This window comes from Fusarium mangiferae, assembly GCF_900044065.1.
Source record: "Fusarium mangiferae strain MRC7560 genome assembly, contig: FMAN_scaffold001, whole genome shotgun sequence".
In the NCBI taxonomy this organism is placed as follows: Eukaryota; Fungi; Ascomycota; class Sordariomycetes; order Hypocreales; family Nectriaceae; genus Fusarium; species Fusarium mangiferae.
The window spans coordinates 2,636,457-2,659,507 of NW_024573921.1; the positions used below are offsets into that span (position 1 = coordinate 2,636,457).

The following is a 23,051-nucleotide window of genomic DNA, read 5'->3' on the forward strand; positions in this document are numbered from 1 at the left end:
TTCTTGATATTGCTACCAAATTGTAGTTTATATAAATCTTTCATCATGATGCCACCATTTCAATCTTCGCCACCATGATGTATTGGTATCCCATCCTGCACAAAGAAAATACCAGCCTTTGGTATAATGATAATTTGGTACTTTTCCCACACGTTCGAAAAAGAAGCCTCGCAGCGCCTATATCACTGCTAGACGTTATATGATGTCCCCTTGCCCTGCCCGTGATGATGCTTCCGTTATCAACGCCCATGTAATGCCCACTGCCGCGCTGTAAAAAAGGGGGAATCATATTGTAAAAGACCAAGCAAGCCCATAAGATAATCTTGAGATTAAAAAGAAATAAGCAACCTCCCGCGGTTAGTTTTTGATGTAAATGCTTGTAATGTGTGGTGAAGAATGGATAGTCATGATCATCATGACATATAATATCAGCATTGCGGTCATCTGAGCCGCATACCTGATCAGCTAAACGAACAATACGTGGGCGACCTTCGAGGGTCACTTCCACGCTTAGTAAACGTATGGTGAGATTCCTCTCCGGACATCGGGGGCTCTGTACCCCTCTCGCCCATGTCGCTCCCAGTCTCCATGACTGGGATGCGGTCGTGGATGAAGTTCGGTTGGATAGTGAGCATCCCGCTCTCCATCCTCCCATCTCTCACTGCGCCATGGTATCCTGTGGTGCTCGTCTGCACTTCGACTGCGCACCTGGTGTTGATCATGCACACAGGAGGGATGCTCGCGGAAATGTTCCAGATCAGCGTCCATCTCACTGAGTCGCAGGTAGCTGTGTCCAACCCAGCGGTCGATCGTATCTGCAATCTGGCGGAAACCCTCGGTATGACCGCCCTCATGGCGGGCTTTGAGACCACATACCACAAAGAGATAGCTGTGGATCATCTCGTGTAAGAATGTCGAGATGAGAAGCCGCCGATTATACTTTGTATCCTGGAGGATAGGCGATGAAAGTACAATAAGTGTCTCATAGCCTCCGTCACGGGAACGTCGTACCGCTGTGGTGCCAACAATGTGCGCCTGATACTGCGCGCTTGCAGGGTGGCTCCAGTCCCATGCGACACGACCAGCAAGACGGTTGCAGAAGAAGAGTTCGTTTGCGGCGGAGAAGATGCTGCGCAATGCGTCGTTGTCCAAGGGGAATTCTGCTGCTCGAGACTTTGGGTTGATGAGCGCTCTGAGAATACGGCTGTGGCGTGAGTCGGTGGTGCGATGCCTTCGACGACTGGAACCAAAGTTGGCAACGTGATCACGGACCAGACGTGCGGCGGCGAGGTCACTCAGCAATCCTGGGTCGTTTTCATCGGCGGCGGGTGATAGACTGGCGAGTGATGGCTGAGTGGTATCGGAGGAGATAGAGAGACCAGATGCTGTGCGTTCCATAGCGCATGCATCGGCGACGGGAGCGGGCGCCGGAGTGGGTGCCGGAGCTGGACCGGAAGGGCCGAATACAGGTCCCGGCCGGGATTCGGGAGCTGGACCGAAGGCGGCATCGATAGAGGGGAAATCGGGTCCTTCTGGAGTTGGTGAACGTTCGCGAATGACGAGAAATGAGAGGTTCCTGACGGGAGCTGAGTCAGGTCGATGGATCAATGGAGGGTAGTTTTCAATGGCTTCGTTGTATAAGAATTCGTCCTCATGATCAAAGGGGTGATTGTGCGGATATGCTTTGTTGATAATGTGAACTCCAGAATGAAATGCCGGTAGTGGTTGTGGATAATAAGGCGATGCATGATCTGACGAAGCATAACCACTTGGTGCAGCTGCAGCTACAGCTACAGAGATGGGTGCACTGTCGTAGGCGTCGTAGGGAAGCTCATCGGCGAACCTGGTTCTTTTGGGATCAAAAGTGAAGCCATCGCCGCCTTCGGAGACGCTCACTCGCCTTTTACCACCCACATAGTAGGGACCCCGGCCAGTAGCAGCAGCGGTAGCGGCAACAGTAGCGGTAACACCAAGCGGACGACCCCCGTCAACCACCCAAAAGGCCATGTGACATGCTCATCGACCTGGGCCGGGGGGTGGGTGGTTTTTGTTGGGAATTGATAAGCGTAGAGGGAGAGAGGATCACATAGGGGGTCACAGTATGTGATTCTCGGAGAAGCTTGGACAATTAGGAGATGATTTTTGCTGGTGAAAGAAGAGAGTTTTGAGTTGAGGGATCGATGTCGGTGAGTCCGATGGACGGTCTTGGGGTGGCGGATTTGATGAGACGAGATGGAGACGACGCGTGAGCAGTCCAGTTGCAGTGCCAGTTGAGTCGAGTTGAGTTGAGTTGCAGCGCTGTCACAGTCGCAATAGCAGCCCGAGGAGCCCAGTTAATGAGGAGACGGACGGGGGGCGGCCGGGTAGGAATTGGATCCGAAGAATGGAGAAGAGACAAGAAAGAGAGAGAAAAGATAAAACAAACCAGAAACAGAAGAGACGATAATAATACTAATAATGATAATAAAAAAGTCTATGTTGAGAAATGCATTCAAGGATCGAGAAATTCGATGGTCTCAGACCTTGACCGTAAGTTCTCTTTGGTAACCTCCCGGTCTGATACAAGACAGTTACAGTTACAGCAGAGAGAGTACAGCAGAGAGAGTACAGCACAGCACAGCACACAGCACAGCACGGCAACCTCAGCTCAGCTGCTGCAATCGCGGGACGAGCCAGGACCAAATATGATGGAATGGATCCCATCCACTAACTTATTATCTCGTTTTCAGGGCGATCGATTAGTTGGTTTTAGTCCCGTCGCTGTTAAACGTCGGTCGCCAACTGACAGGGCCTAGCAGTACAGGGGGGGCCACACACCCCTGTCGGCCTCATCACAGCCCAGAGCCAGTGTCTTCTGCGCTGGGGAATCCTTGTCTCTGGTGGTTTGTGAGGCGCTGGAGGACCTGCAATTGATTCGAGATCGGATGTGGTGGGAGGCGGCATGGATGACAATGACACGACAACTGCGAGATGGACCGTTCAGTGGATTTAAGAGGCGCCTCACTTGAACTACTGGATGATTACAGAATACCAATTGAGCCTCTATGAGATTTATTGACATTACCAAGTTGATTACAGCCATCAATTGCTTGCGGTTAGACTGAGGAACCCTGCCTTGCTACTTGAGATTGCTTCCATCTTCCGTTCCGTCGCCAACCCTCAACTGGCATGGCGTCTTCTACACCTTGGCTGCGTCTGTGTTTTATTTCTATTTCTATATAGCGGTGTAATTGTACACATTCGCCGATATTTCTTGTTTTCTCTACACTACAGTCACTGTGTCACGATAGTTTCTCGCACCAAGTACAGCAGCCCCTTTCCCTTCAGTCGGACGAGTTGCGCCCGTTTTTTCTATAAAAAGGAAAACCCGGCCGAAACAGTCGGACTGACTCTGATCTTCAGGGATTTACCCATTGAGTTTCCGAATCCAGGACAGCACCACATCAGCCACTGTCGATTACTCGAGGCTTCTTCTCCAATGATCTCTGGCTCTTGGCATGATAGACAACGGCACATGAGCTTAAGAATCAAGACCAAGACCCGGCTGGAGCTCCATCGTCTAGCTTGGGAGCAGGCTTCCTCACTGCAAGGCGAACTAAAACACCAGGCACTCACTCACTCACTGACTGACTGTCAAGCTGACAACGCACCACGGTTATCTCCACTACCAAGTCCACTTCCTGTCAAGGGTTGACAAGCACCGCGTGTCCGAGGCCGGGATACCCTTTTGGACCTGGCTGCAATCATGCGCGTATGAGCAATTGGCTATAGCAGAGATCCATCTGTGCTTCACAGGGCTTACTGCCTACCCCTATTGGCGATTCCCACTGAGGCTCATACGTGGTTTCTTTAATGTCGAGAGCCCAATACAGCATTGAGGCCTTCTAACTTGTCCCGATAAGCAACAGAATCTGCCGTCTTGACCTGTCCGTAAGCGCTCACTCTGCCGAGACCCTCATTGGCCAGGGGGTGTAGATCCCTGTCCGCGATTGGTTGCCCTGGTTTTCTTGAACTTCACGTCAATCGATGCTTTTCCTTTCCCTGGCATTTCTGGAAGTCTATTCGTTCCATGTTTTGCGAATAGAAGAACCGGTAATTAATGAGACACCAGGGTTCTGTTCAAAGCACGGGCTCTCTGCAATCAAGCCGCTGTCGTCAACTTGAGATCTGTGAGTGCGAGTGACAGCTTGGTATGACATGCCATGACATGCCATGCAAAGCTAGCTTGGCTCTTTGGTATTGACTGCCAGGGATATCGTGGACTTAATCTACGGTCTACGGAGTACACCGTAGAATTGCCGTGCTTCTGGTATCGTATCGTCTCATCTGTCTCTTAGCCTCAGCTTAACGCTCGAGACTTGGATCGTGCTCTAAGCACGGTGCTCTTACACTCCACTTCTTCTGGTAACACCGTATAATAATAAGATCGATCTCGTAAATACAGATTCAGGGCCGCCCTCTCATCAAGGTCGATCAAGACAGTCTCAGTCCATCATCATCATCATCAGCTTCGCCTAATTCTGACCACAACTACAGCACTAATGTCTTGCTTGCATAAATCAGCCCTCATCATCTTGCACCCGGATGCAAGTATCCTTTTCCTGTGTAGTATGCCCATGTTACTAGCTTTATGCTTGTTAGTTTTGCTCATCATTCATTCCTAGTGCCCGCTCAACTACCATATCCACCAATTCTTCGCCACGCGCCTCAATATCCAGTGTTCACTAACGTTTCGACCCCCAAAAGACCCTTTCTCCACCGACGATCACTGTGTCTCGTGATGCTGATATTGTGCGGCACTCATAGTCAAAAGATTGAGTTATTTTTCTATGTGCCGGGATTGCTTATTTCTTTGGTTAGAGCCTCCTTTTCATCCTAAGTTCGTAGCTCGACAGATCCTCTCCATATTTCGCAATGTCGCCGAAAGCCTCCCCATTATCGCACTCTCAGATCCAATCGCCCTCTTTTTTCATTATAACCCAAGTCCTTGAACAAACCTAGCATCATCAGCCTGCTTCTCCAGTGCTTCCCGCATCCTTTGAGAATACTGCTGGCGCTGATGCTCTTCTACCGCGACCTCCTTGTTCTTTTCCTGGAAATCGTCGGGCGTGAACAAGGTATCTCCTGTGAAACTAACCATACCAAGCTTATCTCCCGTCCAGAAGATGACATTGTCTTCGTTTGGCCGGTCACGATCTTGCCTTGTCTTGGTGGATAAGATCTTCCTTGCGAGATCGTCGGACCCTGGCATGGAAGCGAAGAGTGATGCTTGAGTGGGCACGTCACTGTGACCGACCTTGATCCGACGGCACTCCGTATATCCGTCCCTCTCAAACCACTTAATCTGCCCGGCCCCATCTGAGAATGCAACCTTTGTTCCGTGGTTGATCACCGACAGGATGATGGATGAAGCTGCAGTATAACGATTCTTCATAGTTGAGTTCTGCTGCATGGGCCCGTCACTTGATAGGTCGACAGCGTCCAGACCATATACCTCGAGCGAGCCTTTGGTCTTGTACTCTCCGCCTGCGATTAGAGTTCTCCCGCTACCGGCTGTCTTGCACTCATGGACCCTCTCAGCTGTGAGTTCTCCACGACGTCGTACTTCATGGTCCAGCGTGGAGAATGGATAAGGCAGCGCCGCCAGACTGGACAGCCTTGAGCCCGAGTAAATGGACCCCATGATCTTTGGGAAGTGGCGCCTATCGTAATGAAGAATATTGGAGAACCTCCCCGCCACGTAAATGTCGTCCGACACTGCACTGTCGCCGGCTGGTCTTGGTAGGTGTAGAATACTCGTTGGCGTTGGCTGAGACAGTGAGGCGTACGGCGGCAATGGATTCGGATCAAATATCCCCTTGAAAGGATTGTCCTCCTCCCCCGGGATATCTAGCCTCTCCACGACATCTCCATGGAATTGTGATGGCGCCCTGAAGTCTTGAAGATGGATACCCAATGAGGTGCCGACAGTCATTGGGATACCATCCTGGATCTGTGACAGGGTCGTGATTGACCACTCGAAAGAGTGCCGGTTTACAACTTCAAGGCGGCTGAGATCGACTTCGATGAGATCTACAATTGCGGTTATTAGTGAGGGGCAGTTGATTATCGTTTCGGCACTTACGACTCTGCACAGCAAAGACAGCCCTGTTGTTGCTGTTATTAACACTGACGCATTCAGTGACACCTGTGTCGATCTTTTTGGACCGCCTCGTGTTCTGATCACCACGGCCGTCGAAGAATAGGATGTCCGGTTTACTGGTCGCGATAATGCCCCCTCGCTTGCCCCTCGTGCCATTAACGTCCCAAAGACATACAGACCCGTCGTCGAGTGGTGAGACAGCCATCAAACTGCCGATGCCATCATCGCCATTGTTAGGGCTGAATAGGGACATACCTCTGACCTCGATGAAATGCTCCATAGTGCCTTGTTTCAAGCGTGGCGTCTCAAGCCAGTTGATAGCAGGCGGTCCCTGACGTTGGATATATTCGTTATACCACGAGACATGCTCGTCAGGAAACGCAGGGTCCCAGTTTGCCATATCTTGAAGGAATTGATAATGGCGTCTGTCAAATCGACATGAATCATCTTGGTCCAGCAGAGAACCATTTTCGTCTTCAGCTTCTGTGGCATTGCTTAAAGATGGCTCAGGTAGAGATGCAAAGACCTTTCTCCGATTTCGAAGAAAGGCATACCATGATGAGCGCTCAAAACAGTGGCGTTTCCACAATTCACCATCAAGAACAACTTCTCTAAAATTTCGTGAGACAAGCTGAAGTTTGGGCAATTGATGAGGCTCAAGGTCTGACGAAGCAAAAATACACGTGGTCAGTAAAGCAATTGGAATTGATTAGGTATGGAACGGTATGATTTAGGCGATGGCGGGGTACTGAGGGGATAAGAATTAAGGCGAGGTAAGGTAAGCTGGGCGCAACTCACAGCACAAGATCTGGAGGAGGATCTCATGGGGGAGCTCGTCCCAGTGACTCGAGGTTTGTGCGCACAATGTCATTGTCATTGTCATTGATTGATTGATTGATTGTCCTAGTATGACCCTCGAGAAACTCAATGAGCTAAACGTTGGATTGTTGTTAAAGTAGAGTTGAAGAGAAGCGAGAGCTAGAGAGCTGCTTCGGTTGGTCCGTTGGTTGGTAAAGTTAGCCGTGGATCGATTCGACTCGATCGCCACGCTGATTTGCGATTCCTAAACCAAAGTGTGGAGTGGCCAGACGGGAAGAGACTTGGCAAAGCTTGTACTGTATTTTTTCGAGATAGATAGATGCTTTCAGTGGGGGGGGAGTGCAATAAGTCGTCTTGTTAGTGCTGCGATGCAAGCGTGACAGCGACGTTAACAATGACAGGTACAGGTACAGGTTGGGTTGGGTTGGGTTGGGTCAAGATCGGGTTGAATCTGATGGGAAAGGGAGCGAGCGAGCGAGCGAGCGGGTCGAAGGGGTTGGAACTTGGAAGGATTGACAATGGATGGACATTGTGACATTGTGACATTGGCTCGACATTGATTGACTGGGATTGTCGCGATAAGCGATCGGACGAACCGGCAGTTAGAAAAAGGCGCCCTTACGCCTATTCTGACGCCCAATGTCTTGACTAAGTAGCCAGCCGTGAAATGTGTCAACTGCACGGAAGAGTCTCCAATTGGAGGGTTTTCGAGGAGCCAATCTCGATCAAGGTAAATCAAAGCACTAACTGTCTTGACCGCAAATCATTCAAGATTAGAATACTATGCATGGGATCATAAGCTGAGAAGAGTTTATATAGACCGAGGCAGCTTAGTCTAAACTTTGTCATGACTGTGAGGAGTGATCCATATTCTTCATCGACCATTTACTCGAGAGGATGAAACGATTGCTTATTTGCTACCTATAATTGACATAAAAATTATAGACACCTGTGTAGCATTGGAATTTGAGCCAACATCAACTTGGCATCTAGTGCAGACCGGCAATCTCAAACCACGCCTGTAATCACCCCAGTGTCTTCATCAGTGCACAAGATATTGTAGGTACCAGACTTCAAATAGCCCAGGGTATATCAGGAATTACGAAGCAATTGATTATTAGACTGTTACAAAAATAACCAATTGTGCTTAAGTGGTGATATCGCTTGTTGAGTGGATGCTAGTTTTAAAAGGGACATACTTTAGCATCTTGACTCTTCTGACAACCCCAAGGCTACTTTACCCGTCTGCTTCAACTCAAAAGATCTCTGTTCATATAAATCAATACAAAGAGCTTATAAATACACTTGTTAAATCCCCCGAAATACAATCTAGCGTACTCTGGTCACTGGCAGCTGTTGGCACTGCTCCCACCAAAATTTACAGCTACCAAACCTCATCCTCCCGATGTGAACCCTCAGAACCCCCCAACCTCCCATTTCATTCACTGCGGCGAGCATGGCGAGTTTGGTGCCTCAGTCAACATCTTAAACCCAGGCGGGGGAATTCCCCTCGCTATAGTGAGCGTAGTCGTCTCATTCATCTCTCAATCATCAAGCTCTTCGACCCGTCGTGATAAACACCGTTTCCCGCACACGCCGAAAGTCAACACTGCTTGAAAAAAGACACTCCGCTATACTAAAACTGCGCGCTCTGAAGTTATTTGTTGATCAGTTGAAGGATATATCGGTCTACTTTGAAATTACATCACGCACGTTGAACATCTTCCAGGCTCCTCTCTTTTCTGCGCCTCACTTCACTTCGTTTTATAGCACCGTCACTCATTCAAAGCTTTATACTTTCTACATGCTTGAAGATCCTTCAAGCTTCAACATGAAGCCGCTATCCGAGAATGTAAGTAACACACTCTTTCACTTACAAACACTCAAATACTAATGTCAACAGTCGCTTCCATACACTGAGAGCGACAATTCGGCCCGAGATACGCGTCACGGGCGTAACACCACTTCCTCTTCCATCTCATGTCATTCGGATCCTTTTGCGACTTCTGGAATTGAGGTTGAGGATGGTGTTCAGCTACGCGACTTCTCATCTCCAGGCCCTGTCATGTCTCGCTGTATGAGCCCAGACCCGACCAGATTTGTTGCTGAGCGCCCATCACGACTCAACAATGAGGACGCTGGCCTCGCTGTGCCAAAGATCAATGAGCCTTTAAGCGATGACCATGCCCATTCCGAATGGGAGACAGTCGCTGGAGAGGATGCCTTTGAAAGCCATGCCGAATCTTCAACTCGGCCGCTGAAACGTCGAGGTAACTTCAATTTTGGGAACAAACAGCAAGCCCAGTCTCAGCCGAATCAGAACCTCTGGGTACCGCAAACGCACAACTTTGAGCTCGTCTCACCTGGAGACCCGTCCGTGCGAAATGTGCCGAGATCAGCTCCCCGTTTGCACTCGTTTCACTCCTCGTCCAGCTTCTACAGCGAATCACCTCGCAACAAAGACCCAGACACTTGCGTCCCTTGCGATCCCGAGGACTATCCACAGAACAATCATATGTACTCTCGTGCCTCATCCGACAGTGATGAGGACCCTTTCAAGTATGACACAGATGCATACTCGGGCTTTCTACGTTCATCGGCCGAGCGAGAAGTCAGTAATGCGCTGCACCAAGCCGGCTTAGCCGTCTCCTCAATGGAAACGCTCCCGCGATCTGCTGATGGAAGCTTTCCCCTCGCTTCACAGAGAGTCGCTCCTGTTGCATCCTTTTACAATGCTGCGGCTATTCATTCGGCTTAGAATGTCGATGAAGAGGTCAAAGTTCCTGTTCATCGGGAGGAAAAAGCGATCCGCCGTGTCCCCGTCCCTGATAGACGACTACAAGGTGAAATTGCTTCTCTTGTCAAGAAGCGACCTCTCACCGGCACGGAGGGTGATTGGCAGACTGTCACGACCGAGCATGCCTTCGACTCGATGCAACAAGACTACCACGACAGCATTGCAAAGGGGACTGGAAGCAGTGTCGCTGATGTATCCGACGTGACGGAGCGTGAACTTCATCCTCGCTCTTACGGCTCAAGAGACAGAATCATTCGGCATCCTCCTGGGAACAACAAGTGCGGCTCATACCGCGTTCGCACCGACAGAGGAACGAAACTCCCCGTATCTGTCCCGCAGTATGGTGAAGGTCCTGGAACGTATGCCTCAAATACAACTCGCAACTTTTCCCAGGCCAAGTCACGATTACCTGAATCTGCCGCTCGCTTCTCCAATCTGTTTCGCAGGGAGCCATCTGAGCAGACGCCCGACCATGAGAACATCCTCCTCTCAGACCTGCCTCCCAAGAGAGGCAGCTATCAGAGCCTCGACTCGGACGCAGCTCCTCATAGAAACGCCCAAACCGATGAAACGATTTCTCCAGACGGCGAAAAATACTTCGGCTTCAGTTGGAATAGAATCCGAAAGAATCTCGGTCGTGATCCCCCAAAAMCCCCCCTGACTATTTTTGACAAGCCACTGTACAAAAGACGGTTCCAGGAGTCCAACTCAGACAAGCCTGCCCACGTTCCTCATGATGATTTCTTGTCCAAAATTCCTCGTCTTCCGTTTCCTCTTGTCAGTCTTCCCGAGGCTGCGATGCTGCAGCAGTTCAAACGACAGAGAGGTGAAGAGGATCACAGTCAGAGTGCAGGCAATTTTGGGGTTAGGGGAAGGTCGACCACGATCAGCACTGAAAACTCTCCTCCTCTCCCAAAAACTCCTTCTCCTCCAAAGAGAAGTTTTTGGCCTTCGTCCACGAGTGGCGATGTCACACGACCTGCCCGTATTCTTCACCTTCATCGACTGCCTCAGGCGCATCGTCCCCGTAATTGTAAGTTACTGGGGTTTCATGTGTAAATATTACTGACGAGGTTATAGCAAATGACAGAGTCACTGATATGCTCGTCTCATCCTCCGCTATCCTCGACACTCCCCCTCCTACCGACCCAAAGTCAAGTACTCACCGTGTGTGGTATCGAAACTTCCAGCCAAGCATTTCAACATGTCGCACTAGAGCACATACTCCTGGATTCTCCACCAGCGTCAATAGTCGACGCGTCGGCCATTGCCAGTCTGAGTTTGATCCCATCGCCGACAGCCCCTTCACTCAGAGGGAGGCTCGCCTTATCGAAGAGGCCCGCGAGGATATTCGCATCCATCGCCAGCATGCTGACATGGTCGCCCAACGAGGAAAGCAAATGTTCATGTGGGTCATGATTCTCACTCTCTTCTTCCCTTTCATCGGCCCTATCGTGCTCTACGGCAAGCTCAACTCGACTATATCGTGGTACACCCACGGAGAAATGCAGTGCCTTACCAAGGACCAGCGCGGTACTCTCAAGCAGCAACTTCTCGTTGAGGCTGTTGTCTATCCCGCAATCATCATCGCCCTTTCAGTGCACTACTCGATTTGAAGGCCCAAGTCGGAATTCTCATGACAAGGTGGATTTTGGGATCGATTCTAGATGTATTTGGGAAAGCAACGTCAGCGAATTTGGCAAAGCAACGATGTACATAACGTGGTGGGATGAAAAATGATTGGGACTTAGGCATGGGCCTTGGGACATGACTGGTTTTGTGGTCTTTTGGCTCTATACCTACCTACTGGATGGTGGTTTACCCCGTTTCACGTTCACCAAAAGCAACATGCATGGGAAGACCAGTTAACTCGGAAAGAGGTGTGATTTATCTCATCAAAGCTTTTGGAATTGCTCAAAATATAGGCATATAGTAAGGTCGTCCTCGATGCTTGGTGACTTACGTGCCGTGTTGTTGAACTCGCACGCTGAAGCAGTTGTGGTCAGGAATCGGTGCCAATCAACCGCTAGTTTCATCAAAATGAATTTAAGGCTTCAGGGGTCACAATGAGGACATAAATCTTCAGCTAATCTGTCAACTGTGAACTGAAAAGAAAGCAGTAACTGTGACATATGCGGCAATATGACAGGTCTCTATTCTTAAATCACGATCGTGGTATCTGGAATCTCAGATTGGTTGTTCCTCTCCCCTTAGAGAAGTGTCCTTTGGCTGGTCGAGAGCCTATAGACTCATAGCACCAAGCCTCAGTACCATCTCACTCTATTACATTGATCCCAGTAGGCTGCATTCATACTCATCGAAGCAGCCACTTTCCGTCCCGAGACTTATTTCTTGCCAGAGTCGGACGAGTGAGTGTAGCCACTGGGAGACGTGTAGGTTGAGCTACCTTGACCATCGTTGTAGTACGTGCTTCCATTGGGGTTGGAGTAATAGTAGGAGCCATCTCTGGAAAGAATGTTAGCGCTTGATATACATCTTGTTCAGTTCACGCCTACGTGTTGGAGTAATGATAAGAGTTCGAGTTAGAGGCACTAGAACCGTAGTCTCGAGCGCAATAATGGTTGCCCTGAGATGTTAGCGGTGACACAATTAGGCGTGTAGATGATGATTCTAACCTGGCTGTTGGTGCCAGAGCTCTTGGTGGTGTAGTCCTTGGGCATGTTTACTCGTTTGAGGAGCCAGAAGATGGACGTGGTTTCGTTACTCTGAGGTGCTTGTGAGAGTTACTATCGAAAGTTCAAAAGAGCTTAAGTCCCGGGAAAGTGAGCCTTTTATAGTGAGGGGGCATTGTCCCAAACGATGCCATGCCATATTCACATCCATGTTTAGTTATCCCTTGTGATGATCTCATTGGTGGTTTGCCTATTGCAACTACTAAAGAGAGACAAGCGAGGATATCGTGTACCCCGCTTGTCGTCGAAGTTGCTAGGGAAGCTCGACTTGAGTTGGTTGATGTTAGCAATTGAGTTTCTTGTTAATTAGCGTCACTAGCTCAAAACAAGATAGCAGAATGATAGTGCTAGTATAGCACAATGTGGGCTCTATATAGAGCATACAGAGTAAAGCACAAACGACCAGGATTGAGTAAGCCGTAGAAGTTTGCTTCAATGCAGTTACGGAAAACTTTATAAATAATTGCGTTTCTTGATGAGATCATTGCTTCAATACTTTCTTGAAACTCGTGGTTTATGTGTGCTTACTGTCAAACCGGAAATTCCGGTCTGACCTGGGTTTGTAATATGCACAGGGTAACTCAACATTTGCGAAGTCAAACTTGACGTCGGGGGGACAAACAAGACTGTCTTATTGGCTATTCCCTCGTGAATTTCGCAAAATGTATGCAGTTAGGTCATCTTTGCTGTAGTTCTAAGTTGTTGTATGTAATTTGGTCCGAGTTTAGTTTCACGCCGCATGTTTGCTTTGTAAATGACAAGGATGTGCTGCAAGCTGCCTCCTTGGAACCGCCACAAGATTCTGGATAACACACATATAAAGCGAACAAGCTTTCTTCTTTTCCTCTAAAAATTTGAAATAACTATCAATCTCTAGGAATCTTATTTGCTGAACCAAACACTTTGTCTCATACAACTTTATAATAGCCAACACTGTGATGGCACCCAAAATTTTGCTGTAAGTACCAGTCATACAACTCTTTGTATAATATGTGGTCATTAAGAAAAACAACCTGTTTTTCTAGTACTGGAGTCACTGGTAAGAATAGTCCCTTAGACGGAACTTGCCCAAACTGACGCTTGTCAATAGGCTTTGTTGGAGGCACTGCCTTGGCCAAGATACACGATGCCCACCCAGATTATGACTATACCCTCTATATCCGTAGCCAAGATCGTGCGAAGATTATCTCGAAGAAGTACCCCAAGGTCAAATTCGCGTATGGAGACCTTGCAAATACTGATGTGATCGAGAAGGCTGCATCCGAAGCTGACGTGATTGTTCGTAGGTTCAACATACCTCAAGAATAAGACGAGAACCATGACTTACACTTGCGAATAGATACGGCAGAATCTGCAGACTCACTCCCATCGGCAAAGGCAATCGCAAGAGGTCTTGCCTCTGGCCATTCAAAGGAAAACCCGGGATACTACATCCATCTTTCAGGAGCAGGTATCCTGACCTGGTATGATCTCAAGAATCAGCGCTATGGTGAACCACCTTTAACAGAGCAGAGTTACCATGACATCTACGACATTGATCGCATTCTAAACCTTCCCGATGAAGCGATCCATAAGGATGTTGACAATGCTGTCCAGAGTATCGACTCAGATATCGTCAAGTTCCTCATTGTATCACCTGGTGTCATCCATGGAACTGGTCTCGGGTTGTTCAATAAGACTAGCATGACAGTTCCAGGCTTGGCTCGAGCAACATTTGATCTTGGCTACACCCCTTTCGTTGGAGCTGGAAAGGCAAAATGGGACTACGTTCATGTGGAGGACCTCGCAGACTTTTTCAACAAAGCTATCGAAGCAACCCAGGATCCCTCCAAGAAAGAAGACCCCGAGATATGGGGTAAGAAAGGGTACTACTTTGTCAGTGGCGGTCAACACCAATGGAAAGACCTTGCAACCTGGGTTGCCGAAGAGGTACATCGTCAAGGGTATATACCCGAGTCTAGAACCCAGTCTGTTTCATTTGAAGATGTAATCAAGAATGGGTATAAGGATGGAATTGCGTGGGCCATTAATTCTAGGGGAGAATCGGAGAGAGCGAGGAAGTTCCTGGGATGGGAGCCTAAGGCCCCGTCTCTCAAAGACACAGTTCGTGAGTCTGTGGCTTGGGAGGCTGGGATTCTCGATCCGAAGCCCAAGTACAAGTGAGACATAGGACGGGCAATAATTGACAGTAATTTGGTACTGATTTTGGGGCAAGAGTTTCATAGCGACTGTGGCCTGGATGGTGTCTGTGCAGATGTCATGACCTACCACTTTCATCCTGCAAAATATGAAGCTACTCGCAGAATTTACGCAGAAACAGTTAGTACAATTAACAGATTGCATTTGGGAATGACTTCAACCACAGTTGCAATGTCTCATCATGACAGTTCCCCAAAGATGCCTGGGCGTTTATCTCTCTTCATAGTCTTATCACATATTGGACTTCAACACTGTAGGTCCAACTATTGGCCGCCATTCTAAGCCAACAAGTACAATCTCATATTTACGAATATGTCTCATCACGCATTAGCTCACCTTCATTGGCATCTTTATTGTGATGTGACCTAGCACAGTCCGATGGCCTGAGATGTGTCTCCCGAGGCATCACGTGAGGTTTCTTCTATCATGCTGTAGACTGATCAACCCTTTGACGTGTATTCCTCGAAGCAACCACTCCTTCGCTGCTCCATATCTAATTCAAGGCTTAACCAAATAATGCTCAAGTCTCAAAAAGCCAACTCTATTACCAAGTTCCAGAGATAATACATAGCTAGAACAGCCTCTACATCAATCTGATATTATAAGAATAATTTATAAGTTATTTTAAGGTCACTAAGAGTCGCCATTTATCAGATAGTAAGTCAAAGAGAGGTATTACGATAGGACTGGTGGCTGCAAGTGAGTAAGTTCATAATTCATACTTACAAGTCGTTCAAAGACGTCGCAAGGCACGAGGGTCAGTGGTAGGATCTGAATTTGGTGTTTTATTAGCTAACATTCCTGCGATGCTTGGCTGATTTGCAGTGTCTGTCGTAGCGAGTCTTGTTTGGATAGGAAATACCACAAGGTGTACACGAAAATTCTTTCTCGCCACGTTCGACACGGCGAAGGTGAAGATGCGTTTCAAAATGCCTTTCCAGCTCACCGGAGCTGGTGTAACACTTCTCACACAAGTTGCAATAGTGTGTCTGGTTCGCCACAGCTTCCTCTCTCTGTCCCTTCTTGCTCTTATACCTCCGAGCATTGATCTTAGTTCGTTTGGCAGAAAACTCTGGAGTAGGGTTTGCACGCTGTCGCATGTTGTCGGCCTTGGCCCACTCACGAAGGCGCTCGTTTTTGCGAAGCCGTCTCAGCAATTCCAGCAAGTTCCTCAACAATGTGCTCGATGCCAGGGATAGGCTCTAAGAGACGACTGTAAGAGTACAGCCCAGACCAGGGTAAATCTTCGATGTGCCAGATTGTATTATCGCGAAAAGACTGCATGGTCCAAAAAATGGCGTGGAACGCAGCCTCGAGGGCAAGAAATATCGGACCTTACCTAAATTAATGTAAGATGTTAGAATAAACTTAGCAAAAGGTATCCTGAACTTATGCTAAGTTACCTAAGTCTTTTTAACATTTAGGATCGAGGTCCTGAGTTTTCTTTCCTCCCCTTGACGTGTACTCCTCAAAGTAACCATTGCTTCATATCTATTTGCTAGTCCAAGACTTAACCAAAGACAATGCCTAACTAGGACAGCTTTGACGGTAATCCAACGTTACAAGAATGGCTCATGAGTTGTCTCAAGGCCACAAAGAGTCGTCATTCGTCAGATAGCGAGTCAGAGAGATACTACGATAGAACTGGTGGTTGCAAGCGAGTAAGTTGATAATCCGCAGACGCCGCAGCTCCGAAAGCGGCAAAAATAGTAAAGTCGGCATTGCCGTCAAGCTTTGGGTACACAAGCTTGAGGAACAGCTACTAGTTGGGCTGCAGTGGTAACTAACTACGACTACCTGGTTCCTCCTCAGGCAACCGAGGATCAGGAACTCGGAGAAGAAAATTTGATCTAGGTAGAGGCGGCTAAATCCTTGCCACTGGCCATAAGCTGAGTGATGATTTGTCGAGGTAGTGGTAAATCTCTTTCGAGGTTCAAGGTTCACAATACAGTGTTATGTTTCAAAAGATCGCTCTCGCACTTTAGCCACACAAGCACAGCATGCATGCGGGTTGACTGACTGCCAATATATGTGTAGAAAATATGGAACATGAGATAATAATGCCAAACTATTGGCGACGGATAGTCTATACCAGAATCATCAAAATCCCCGGCTTAGAATCACCTCGTTCCCGATTTCTCGCGCTCTCAAAAGTGCGTTTGGTTGCTCAGCAGAATCGAAAGAAAAAAAAAAGAATGGAGCCTTGAAAAAAACTCAGGCGAGGGACTTTACCGCGATAGGTCTAGCGGAGGGGATTCCCTACCCCGCCCCGCAGAAAAAGTTCACAGGTCCCTCCAAAATTTATTATTCTTTTAACGCAGCGCCGCTCTCAAAATCAGAGTGGGAGAATTTCCTTTCTTGAAACCCCACGTTCTTCTTCTTCTCCTCTACATCCTTCTTCCCTTTCCACCACAAACCTTTCAGACAAGACAAAATGGCGGACGAAGTGTATGACGGTGCCATTGGCATTGATCTGGGTATGTCTATTGACTTCTCTTCCGATGCAGCTGGTGTTGTTGTCGACTTGTTTTATTCTTGTGCGCCGCCATCGGGGCGACTCGCTTCATGATGCCCTCACCAGAGGACACTCAAGAACAGAACGACCAACTCCAAAGACAACAAACACACCCAATGCATCGAACAACTCATCAAAAATAATGACTAACACCGTCCTCCCACAGGTACTACCTACTCCTGTGTTGCTACCTACGAGGGTACCAATGTCGAGATCATCGCCAACGAGCAGGGTTCTTTCACCACCCCTTCTTTCGTTTCCTTCACTGATAAGGAGCGTCTGATCGGTGAGGCCGCCAAGAACAACGCTGCCATGAACCCCCGCAACACTGTCTTCGATGCCAAGTGAGTTTTGTTCTCACCTCTCCACGCACAAAATCGCAGTTTCTGACTGATATTCTCAGGCGTCTGATTGGTCGTCGTTTCGATGACCCTACCGTCAAGAAGGACATCGAGTCTTGGCCCTTCAAGATTGTCGATGACAACGGCAGCCCCAAGATCGAGGTCGAGTACCTTGGCGAGAACAAGCAGTTCTCTGCCCAGGAGATCTCCTCCATGGTCCTCACCAAGGTACGCACAATTTTCCCCGCCCCCGCACTAGTGCAATTTTTCCTGACCCCTCCAAATAGATGAAGGAGATTGCCGAGACCAAGCTCGGCAAGAAGGTCGAGAAGGCCGTCATCACTGTCCCTGCCTACTTCAACGACAACCAGCGACAGGCCACCAAGGACGCCGGTTCCATTGCCGGTCTCAACGTCCTCCGTATCATCAACGAGCCCACTGCCGCCGCCATTGCCTACGGTCTTGGTGCCGGTAAGTCTGAGAAGGAGCGCAACGTTCTCATCTACGATCTCGGTGGTGGTACTTTCGATGTTTCCCTCCTCAACATCCAGGGAGGTGTCTTTACTGTCAAGGCTACCGCTGGCGAGTAAGTAAACATGCATCCGGACTTGTATCACGAGATACTGACACACTTCAGTACCCACTTGGGCGGACAGGACTTCGATACTAACCTCCTCGACCACTGCAAGAAGGAGTTCGGCCGAAAGACCAAGAAGGACCTCTCCGGCGATGCTCGTGCCCTCCGACGTCTCCGAACTGCTTGTGAGCGTGCCAAGCGTACTCTCTCCAGCGGTGCCCAGGCCACCATTGAGATCGACTCTCTCTTCGACGGTGAGGACTTCACCATGTCCATCACCCGTGCCCGTTTCGAGGACCTTAACGCCAAGGCTTTCTCTGGTACCATTGAGCCCGTTGCCCAGGTTCTCAAGGACGCCCAGATTGAGAAGAAGGCCGTTGACGAGATTGTCCTCGTCGGTGGTTCCACCCGTATCCCCAAGATCCAGAAGCTTCTGTCCGAGTTCTTTGACGGCAAGAAGCTCGAGAAGAGCATCAACCCCGATGAGGCCGTTGCCTATGGAGCTGCTGTTCAAGCCGGAATCTTGTCCGGAAAGGCTACCTCTGCTGAGACCTCTGACCTCCTTCTCCTGGATGTCGTTCCCCTGTCCCTGGGTGTTGCCATGGAGGGTAACATCTTCGCCCCCGTTGTTCCCCGTGGTACTACTTGCCCTACCCTGAAGAAGCGGTATGTTTCATTTCCTAGTTCTCAAGTTTTATATTCATTTCTCGTGATGTTCCTGTGGTGTTTCCGTGGTGTTTGGGAATTTTGGTCAAATCTCAGCCTCGTGCGAAGTGACCCACATTCCACATGCTCTCCACATGGTGCCCCATATCTCTCAGCCTTATCCTAACCTTAGCCCTAAAGCTCTTCAGTATTCAGAATAACCTCATCCAACATTCATCAAATTTTATGAACTTTAGATGACTTATGAACATAAACTAACAATGAATTTATTAGAACATTCACCACAGTTGCCGATAACCAGCAGGTAATTTTGCCCTTTGCAATGGTTCAAGAATGTTTCACTAACTCGTAGCAGACTGTCCAGTTCCCCGTCTTCCAAGGAGAGCGCGTAAACTGCGAGGACAATACTTCTCTCGGAGAGTTCACTCTCGCCCCTATTCCTCCCATGCGTGCCGGTGAGGCCGTCCTCGAGTGTGTCTTCGAGGTCGACGTCAACGGTATCCTCAAGGTCACTGCTACCGAGAAGACCTCCGGCCGCAGCGCTAACATCACTATCTCCAACTCTGTCGGCAAGCTCACCACCGATGAGATCGAGAAGATGGTCAACGATGCTGAGCAGTTCAAGAGCAACGACGACGCTTTCCAGAAGAAGTTCGAGGCCAAGCAGCAACTCGAGTCCTACATCGGCCGTGTTGAGGAGATCGTCTCTGACCCCACTCTGTCCCTTAAGCTTAAGCGTGGCCAGAAGGAGAAGATCGAGAGCACTATCAGCGACGCCATGGCTGCTCTTGAGCTCAACGAGTCTTCCGCTGAGGACCTCAAGAAGCAGGAGCTTGCTCTCAAGCGCCTTGTCACCAAGGCTATGTCTTCCCGATAAATGCATAATGCTGTTAGGAATTGCAGCAGTGTAGATATTTCGGAGTACTGATGCTGGAGCAAAGAACTGAGCACCCTCGACGCCTCGCGAGGGGCGATTGGAATTACGACTGGCCACGGTGGATTTTCCTTTGTCGTTTACGGTAATTGGACGAGGAGAAGCCAAGGCATATGAAAAGTTCTGCATGTTTCATGGGTATGCCGCGCTAGGACATGGGCGGCTATGACTACTAAAATGAGAGCTGATGGGAAAATGGTCCAAGGATGGTTGTGGGCTTGTTGGGCCAGAGCCTGCAAGAGCGGTTGATGGCCTGTGAATTTAAGCATAGACAGGGTAGAATGCAGATACGGAATGATGCCTTTTTACCTACTTAATGATTTGTTCTCAAGTTGCTTTGTGATGTTCTGTGAGGATGACTTGAGTGCTCATGATGAGTTGTGGTGGTATTTGCTAAGCTTATGTTGAGACATTGCATCTACGTTATTCTACTATTCCCCTTGGGTATTATGCAAGCAGTAGGCAGCTGAATCTGATATTATGGAAGTAATAAGCTCAAAATTAACCCGCGGTGAGTAAAGACTATTAAGGCGTAGGTATAGTCTCCTAATATGAGGAGTTGGTAGTTATTTGTCATTGAACTGAAGGTAATATGCATAGTACGATTCGATGAATTTGCAGGTTACTCGCCTTTTTCTTCTTTCAACTATAATGGACAGGTTTAGGGATCGATTGGGCCACTCTCATATGTGGTTAATCAAAATGATTTATCAGCTCCCCCTTGATGAGTCTAGCCAGTCTACTCAAGATACTGCAATGTTCATAAGCATATTATAAATTTTGACCATAAGCCACTCATTTTGTAATACCTAAAGATAATCTTGATGGCATTGAGATATATCATGATATACTTGTCATTCTTCACTTTTACTGTGTTTATTATTTGCATCGGTAGATGCCTGACTTACACCAACGTATCACAGCAGCTAAAGATCAATCCTGATGATATTGAACACTCGAAGACCTGTACGAACCAGGTAAGCCAGCCTATTAAATTCAATATTATCTTATTCAAGAATACTTTGACGCCTTTGTTGTCCAATGAAGTGGAAACACATTCACGTGCTGGGTTTGGGACTTAGATGAATTCTGCCTTCTTTTCGATACTTGAGAACTTCCACATGACAATAGCCGCCCAAGAATTGCACAGAACTCTGTATACCACAGCCTTATTTGACCATGGCATTCAATGCCAACGAAGTATGACCTGTTGCTCACTAGGACTCATAGACAATGACCGTATATCCCCCAGCGAGGTCCAGTCCTAAGCAGCCAGAGGTAGTACCCAGCAGCGGTAGAATCAGACCACTGTCAATGCTGTTTCACTGCCTATTTGGGCTGAGCCACAGTCAAGTCCTGCTAGAGACGAGTGAATAGTTGAGACGGACCCGATGAATTCACCGGTGGCAAAGCTGTTGAAGACAAGGCCTATGAGAAATGAGTTCATAGGTAGTCAGGTAGCCTCAGTGAGCCAGATGACTCTCTGACCATAGGACCAGATGCCCAGCATAACCAGTCAAGAGTCTACTAATCTACATTGAAACTATGATAATTTGACTCGATCGTTTGATTAAGGTGTTCAGGGTAGTCATCCTAAGTCTTCTTGCCTTGGCTGTTAATCAATTCTTAGGCGCGATCTTCTTTTCAAAAATACAGTCATGTCCAATCTCATAATCACAGTGGCACCCATCTCAAGGTTTCTAAACGGACTCTTTTATTCGATGAATCACTGTGATTTCTTTTCCCTCAGGGTATTAGGCAACAATTAAGGCGAGTGACCTGATTCACCGTCTCCCAGGGCAGCAGCGGCCTTTGCTCTGGGTACCTATATAAAGCCCCTCCTCCTCCATCTTCACACACTCTCACTTCTCGTCTTTGCCTACAACAAGGGCCAACATGGCCTACAACAATACATCTCATGGCAGTTTGCATGCCCTATTTGAAGCCTCTTTTCAGAAACTCAACGATGCTGTGACAAGCGACACCTCCACTGTATCGCACAAGGCCCACTGCGACCGTGTTGAGAAACACCTACTCAGTGGATTATCCATCATCGGCGCGGGAGACAAACCCGCTGACGCTGAATTCATACAACATAACCGTCCTCCTGTACAGGCACCCAGTGACGAGTTGACCCAGCGTCATATCTTGGTCGGAGGCCGGCACGAAGACCTCTACCATTTCTTGTCTATCCCGCAATACGAGGAACACTTGGTAAGCTTGTGGTCCGATCCGCTCCTGAATATTACCCGCGACTGACACTAGTTGTAATAGAAGTATCTCGGCAACACCGACTTCCACTCATATCTCGACATTTTCGATGAGCTCAACACAGAGCAAAAACATTTGGCAGACGGCGGGAGTCGGCAAATTGGTATGGCTAGCGAAGTCGCCATTCCAGGGAGGTTTTCTTGCCGATGCCATGGGATTCGGCAAAAGTCTCCAAGCATTGCTCGCCGCGCTTGAGGTGAAGCGGACCATGCAGACAAGGTCTGACTTTATTGCAGTCGTTACCCGGGCTGGCTGCGTTCTCCAATGGGTAGACGAAATACAGTGACACTTCAAACCAGTAAGCAAATATCTCTGTCTCGGTCACCTAATTACTCATTTTATCAAAGGAGCACTGCCCCTCGTGGATCATCATCGATGATCCCAAGATCGATACAACTCGTCTCTTGGACTACGGCATCGTCATCTTCTCGTGCAACTTCCTCAAGCGCCGATACCAAGAAAGCCTCGCCTTCGAGTATTTCTGTCACACGAGAGTGGCGTTGGGGGACTCTGCAGCTAAAATGATCCGCAGAGGAAATGTAGAGCGCCCGAATGCCGTTCTACATTCCAACTACCGCAGCCAGGTCAATCAAAACATCGCCGTCGTCATCCTGGACGAGTCCCACTATTGTCGCAACGACCAGTCGTTATATTTCGACGCCGTTAAGTCGTTGAAGTACCACCATCTCTTCATGCTTAGTGGTACACCAATGTTCAACTGTTCCGAAGACATCATGCGCCAGTCACGACTCATGCCAGGTGGCGGCCTGTTCACTAGCAAGGAGCACTACAAGGCACTGTTCTATTCGGATGAACAGCAGCAGCATCCCACGGGGCCTCCGTTGCAATTATTTAACCGATTATATCAGGGCCTGATGGTGGCTTGACCCAATACCGTGGTGAAACTGAAACCGATGAGAGTATTCGAGGACACATTCGAGTTCGGCTGTCTTGGTCATGGATCTGATGGACACTGAGGGGATGCGAAAAAAACTTAGGGCCTCAATCTTAAATGATAAATATTTAGGTAACCCTGGCCTAAACTTAGGACCTGTATGCTAAATACTTTTCTTATTTAGAAAACTCTACCCTAAACT

The 23,051-nt window shown here is 48.4% G+C and overlaps 7 protein-coding genes across 7 annotated transcripts; 4 read left to right on the top strand and 3 right to left on the bottom strand.

Moving 5' to 3' along the window:
- Window positions 1-510: 510 nt before the first annotated feature.
- On the bottom strand, window positions 511-2,007 carry FMAN_01345 (uncharacterized protein; the record flags this gene model as incomplete). Its single annotated transcript, XM_041833719.1, has 1 exon — window positions 511-2,007. One exon carries the CDS (start codon window positions 2,005-2,007, stop codon window positions 511-513), a length of 1,497 nt encoding a protein of 498 aa, XP_041676684.1.
- Window positions 2,008-4,972: 2,965 nt separating this feature from the next.
- On the bottom strand, window positions 4,973-6,542 carry FMAN_01346 (uncharacterized protein; the record flags this gene model as incomplete). The annotated part of the gene is made up of 2 exons (XM_041833731.1): window positions 4,973-6,072; window positions 6,125-6,542. 2 exons carry the CDS (start codon window positions 6,540-6,542, stop codon window positions 4,973-4,975), a joined length of 1,518 nt encoding a protein of 505 aa, XP_041676685.1.
- Window positions 6,543-8,792: 2,250 nt separating this feature from the next.
- On the top strand, window positions 8,793-11,374 carry FMAN_01347 (uncharacterized protein; the record flags this gene model as incomplete). Its single annotated transcript, XM_041833742.1, has 5 exons — window positions 8,793-8,813; window positions 8,865-9,668; window positions 9,720-10,222; window positions 10,448-10,791; window positions 10,839-11,374. The coding sequence occupies 5 exons, from the start codon at window positions 8,793-8,795 to the stop codon at window positions 11,372-11,374; spliced, it is 2,208 nt and encodes a 735-aa protein (XP_041676686.1).
- A 729-nt stretch (window positions 11,375-12,103) lies between these two features.
- FMAN_01348 (uncharacterized protein) lies at window positions 12,104-12,439 on the bottom strand (the record flags this gene model as incomplete). The annotated part of the gene is made up of 3 exons (XM_041833753.1): window positions 12,104-12,224; window positions 12,275-12,345; window positions 12,395-12,439. 3 exons carry the CDS (start codon window positions 12,437-12,439, stop codon window positions 12,104-12,106), a joined length of 237 nt encoding a protein of 78 aa, XP_041676687.1.
- Window positions 12,440-13,389: 950 nt separating this feature from the next.
- On the top strand, window positions 13,390-14,614 carry FMAN_01349 (uncharacterized protein; the record flags this gene model as incomplete). The annotated part of the gene is made up of 4 exons (XM_041833764.1): window positions 13,390-13,409; window positions 13,477-13,490; window positions 13,542-13,733; window positions 13,791-14,614. The coding sequence occupies 4 exons, from the start codon at window positions 13,390-13,392 to the stop codon at window positions 14,612-14,614; spliced, it is 1,050 nt and encodes a 349-aa protein (XP_041676688.1).
- A 2,470-nt stretch (window positions 14,615-17,084) lies between these two features.
- On the top strand, window positions 17,085-19,626 carry FMAN_01350 (putative heat shock protein 70; the record flags this gene model as incomplete). Its single annotated transcript, XM_041833775.1, has 7 exons — window positions 17,085-17,127; window positions 17,332-17,509; window positions 17,569-17,734; window positions 17,794-18,092; window positions 18,144-18,749; window positions 19,023-19,053; window positions 19,105-19,626. The coding sequence occupies 7 exons, from the start codon at window positions 17,085-17,087 to the stop codon at window positions 19,624-19,626; spliced, it is 1,845 nt and encodes a 614-aa protein (XP_041676689.1).
- Window positions 19,627-21,579: 1,953 nt separating this feature from the next.
- Window positions 21,580-22,841, top strand: FMAN_01351 (uncharacterized protein; the record flags this gene model as incomplete). The annotated part of the gene is made up of 4 exons (XM_041833786.1): window positions 21,580-21,897; window positions 21,958-22,057; window positions 22,191-22,222; window positions 22,302-22,841. 4 exons carry the CDS (start codon window positions 21,580-21,582, stop codon window positions 22,839-22,841), a joined length of 990 nt encoding a protein of 329 aa, XP_041676690.1.
- Between the last annotated feature and the right edge of the window lie 210 nt (window positions 22,842-23,051).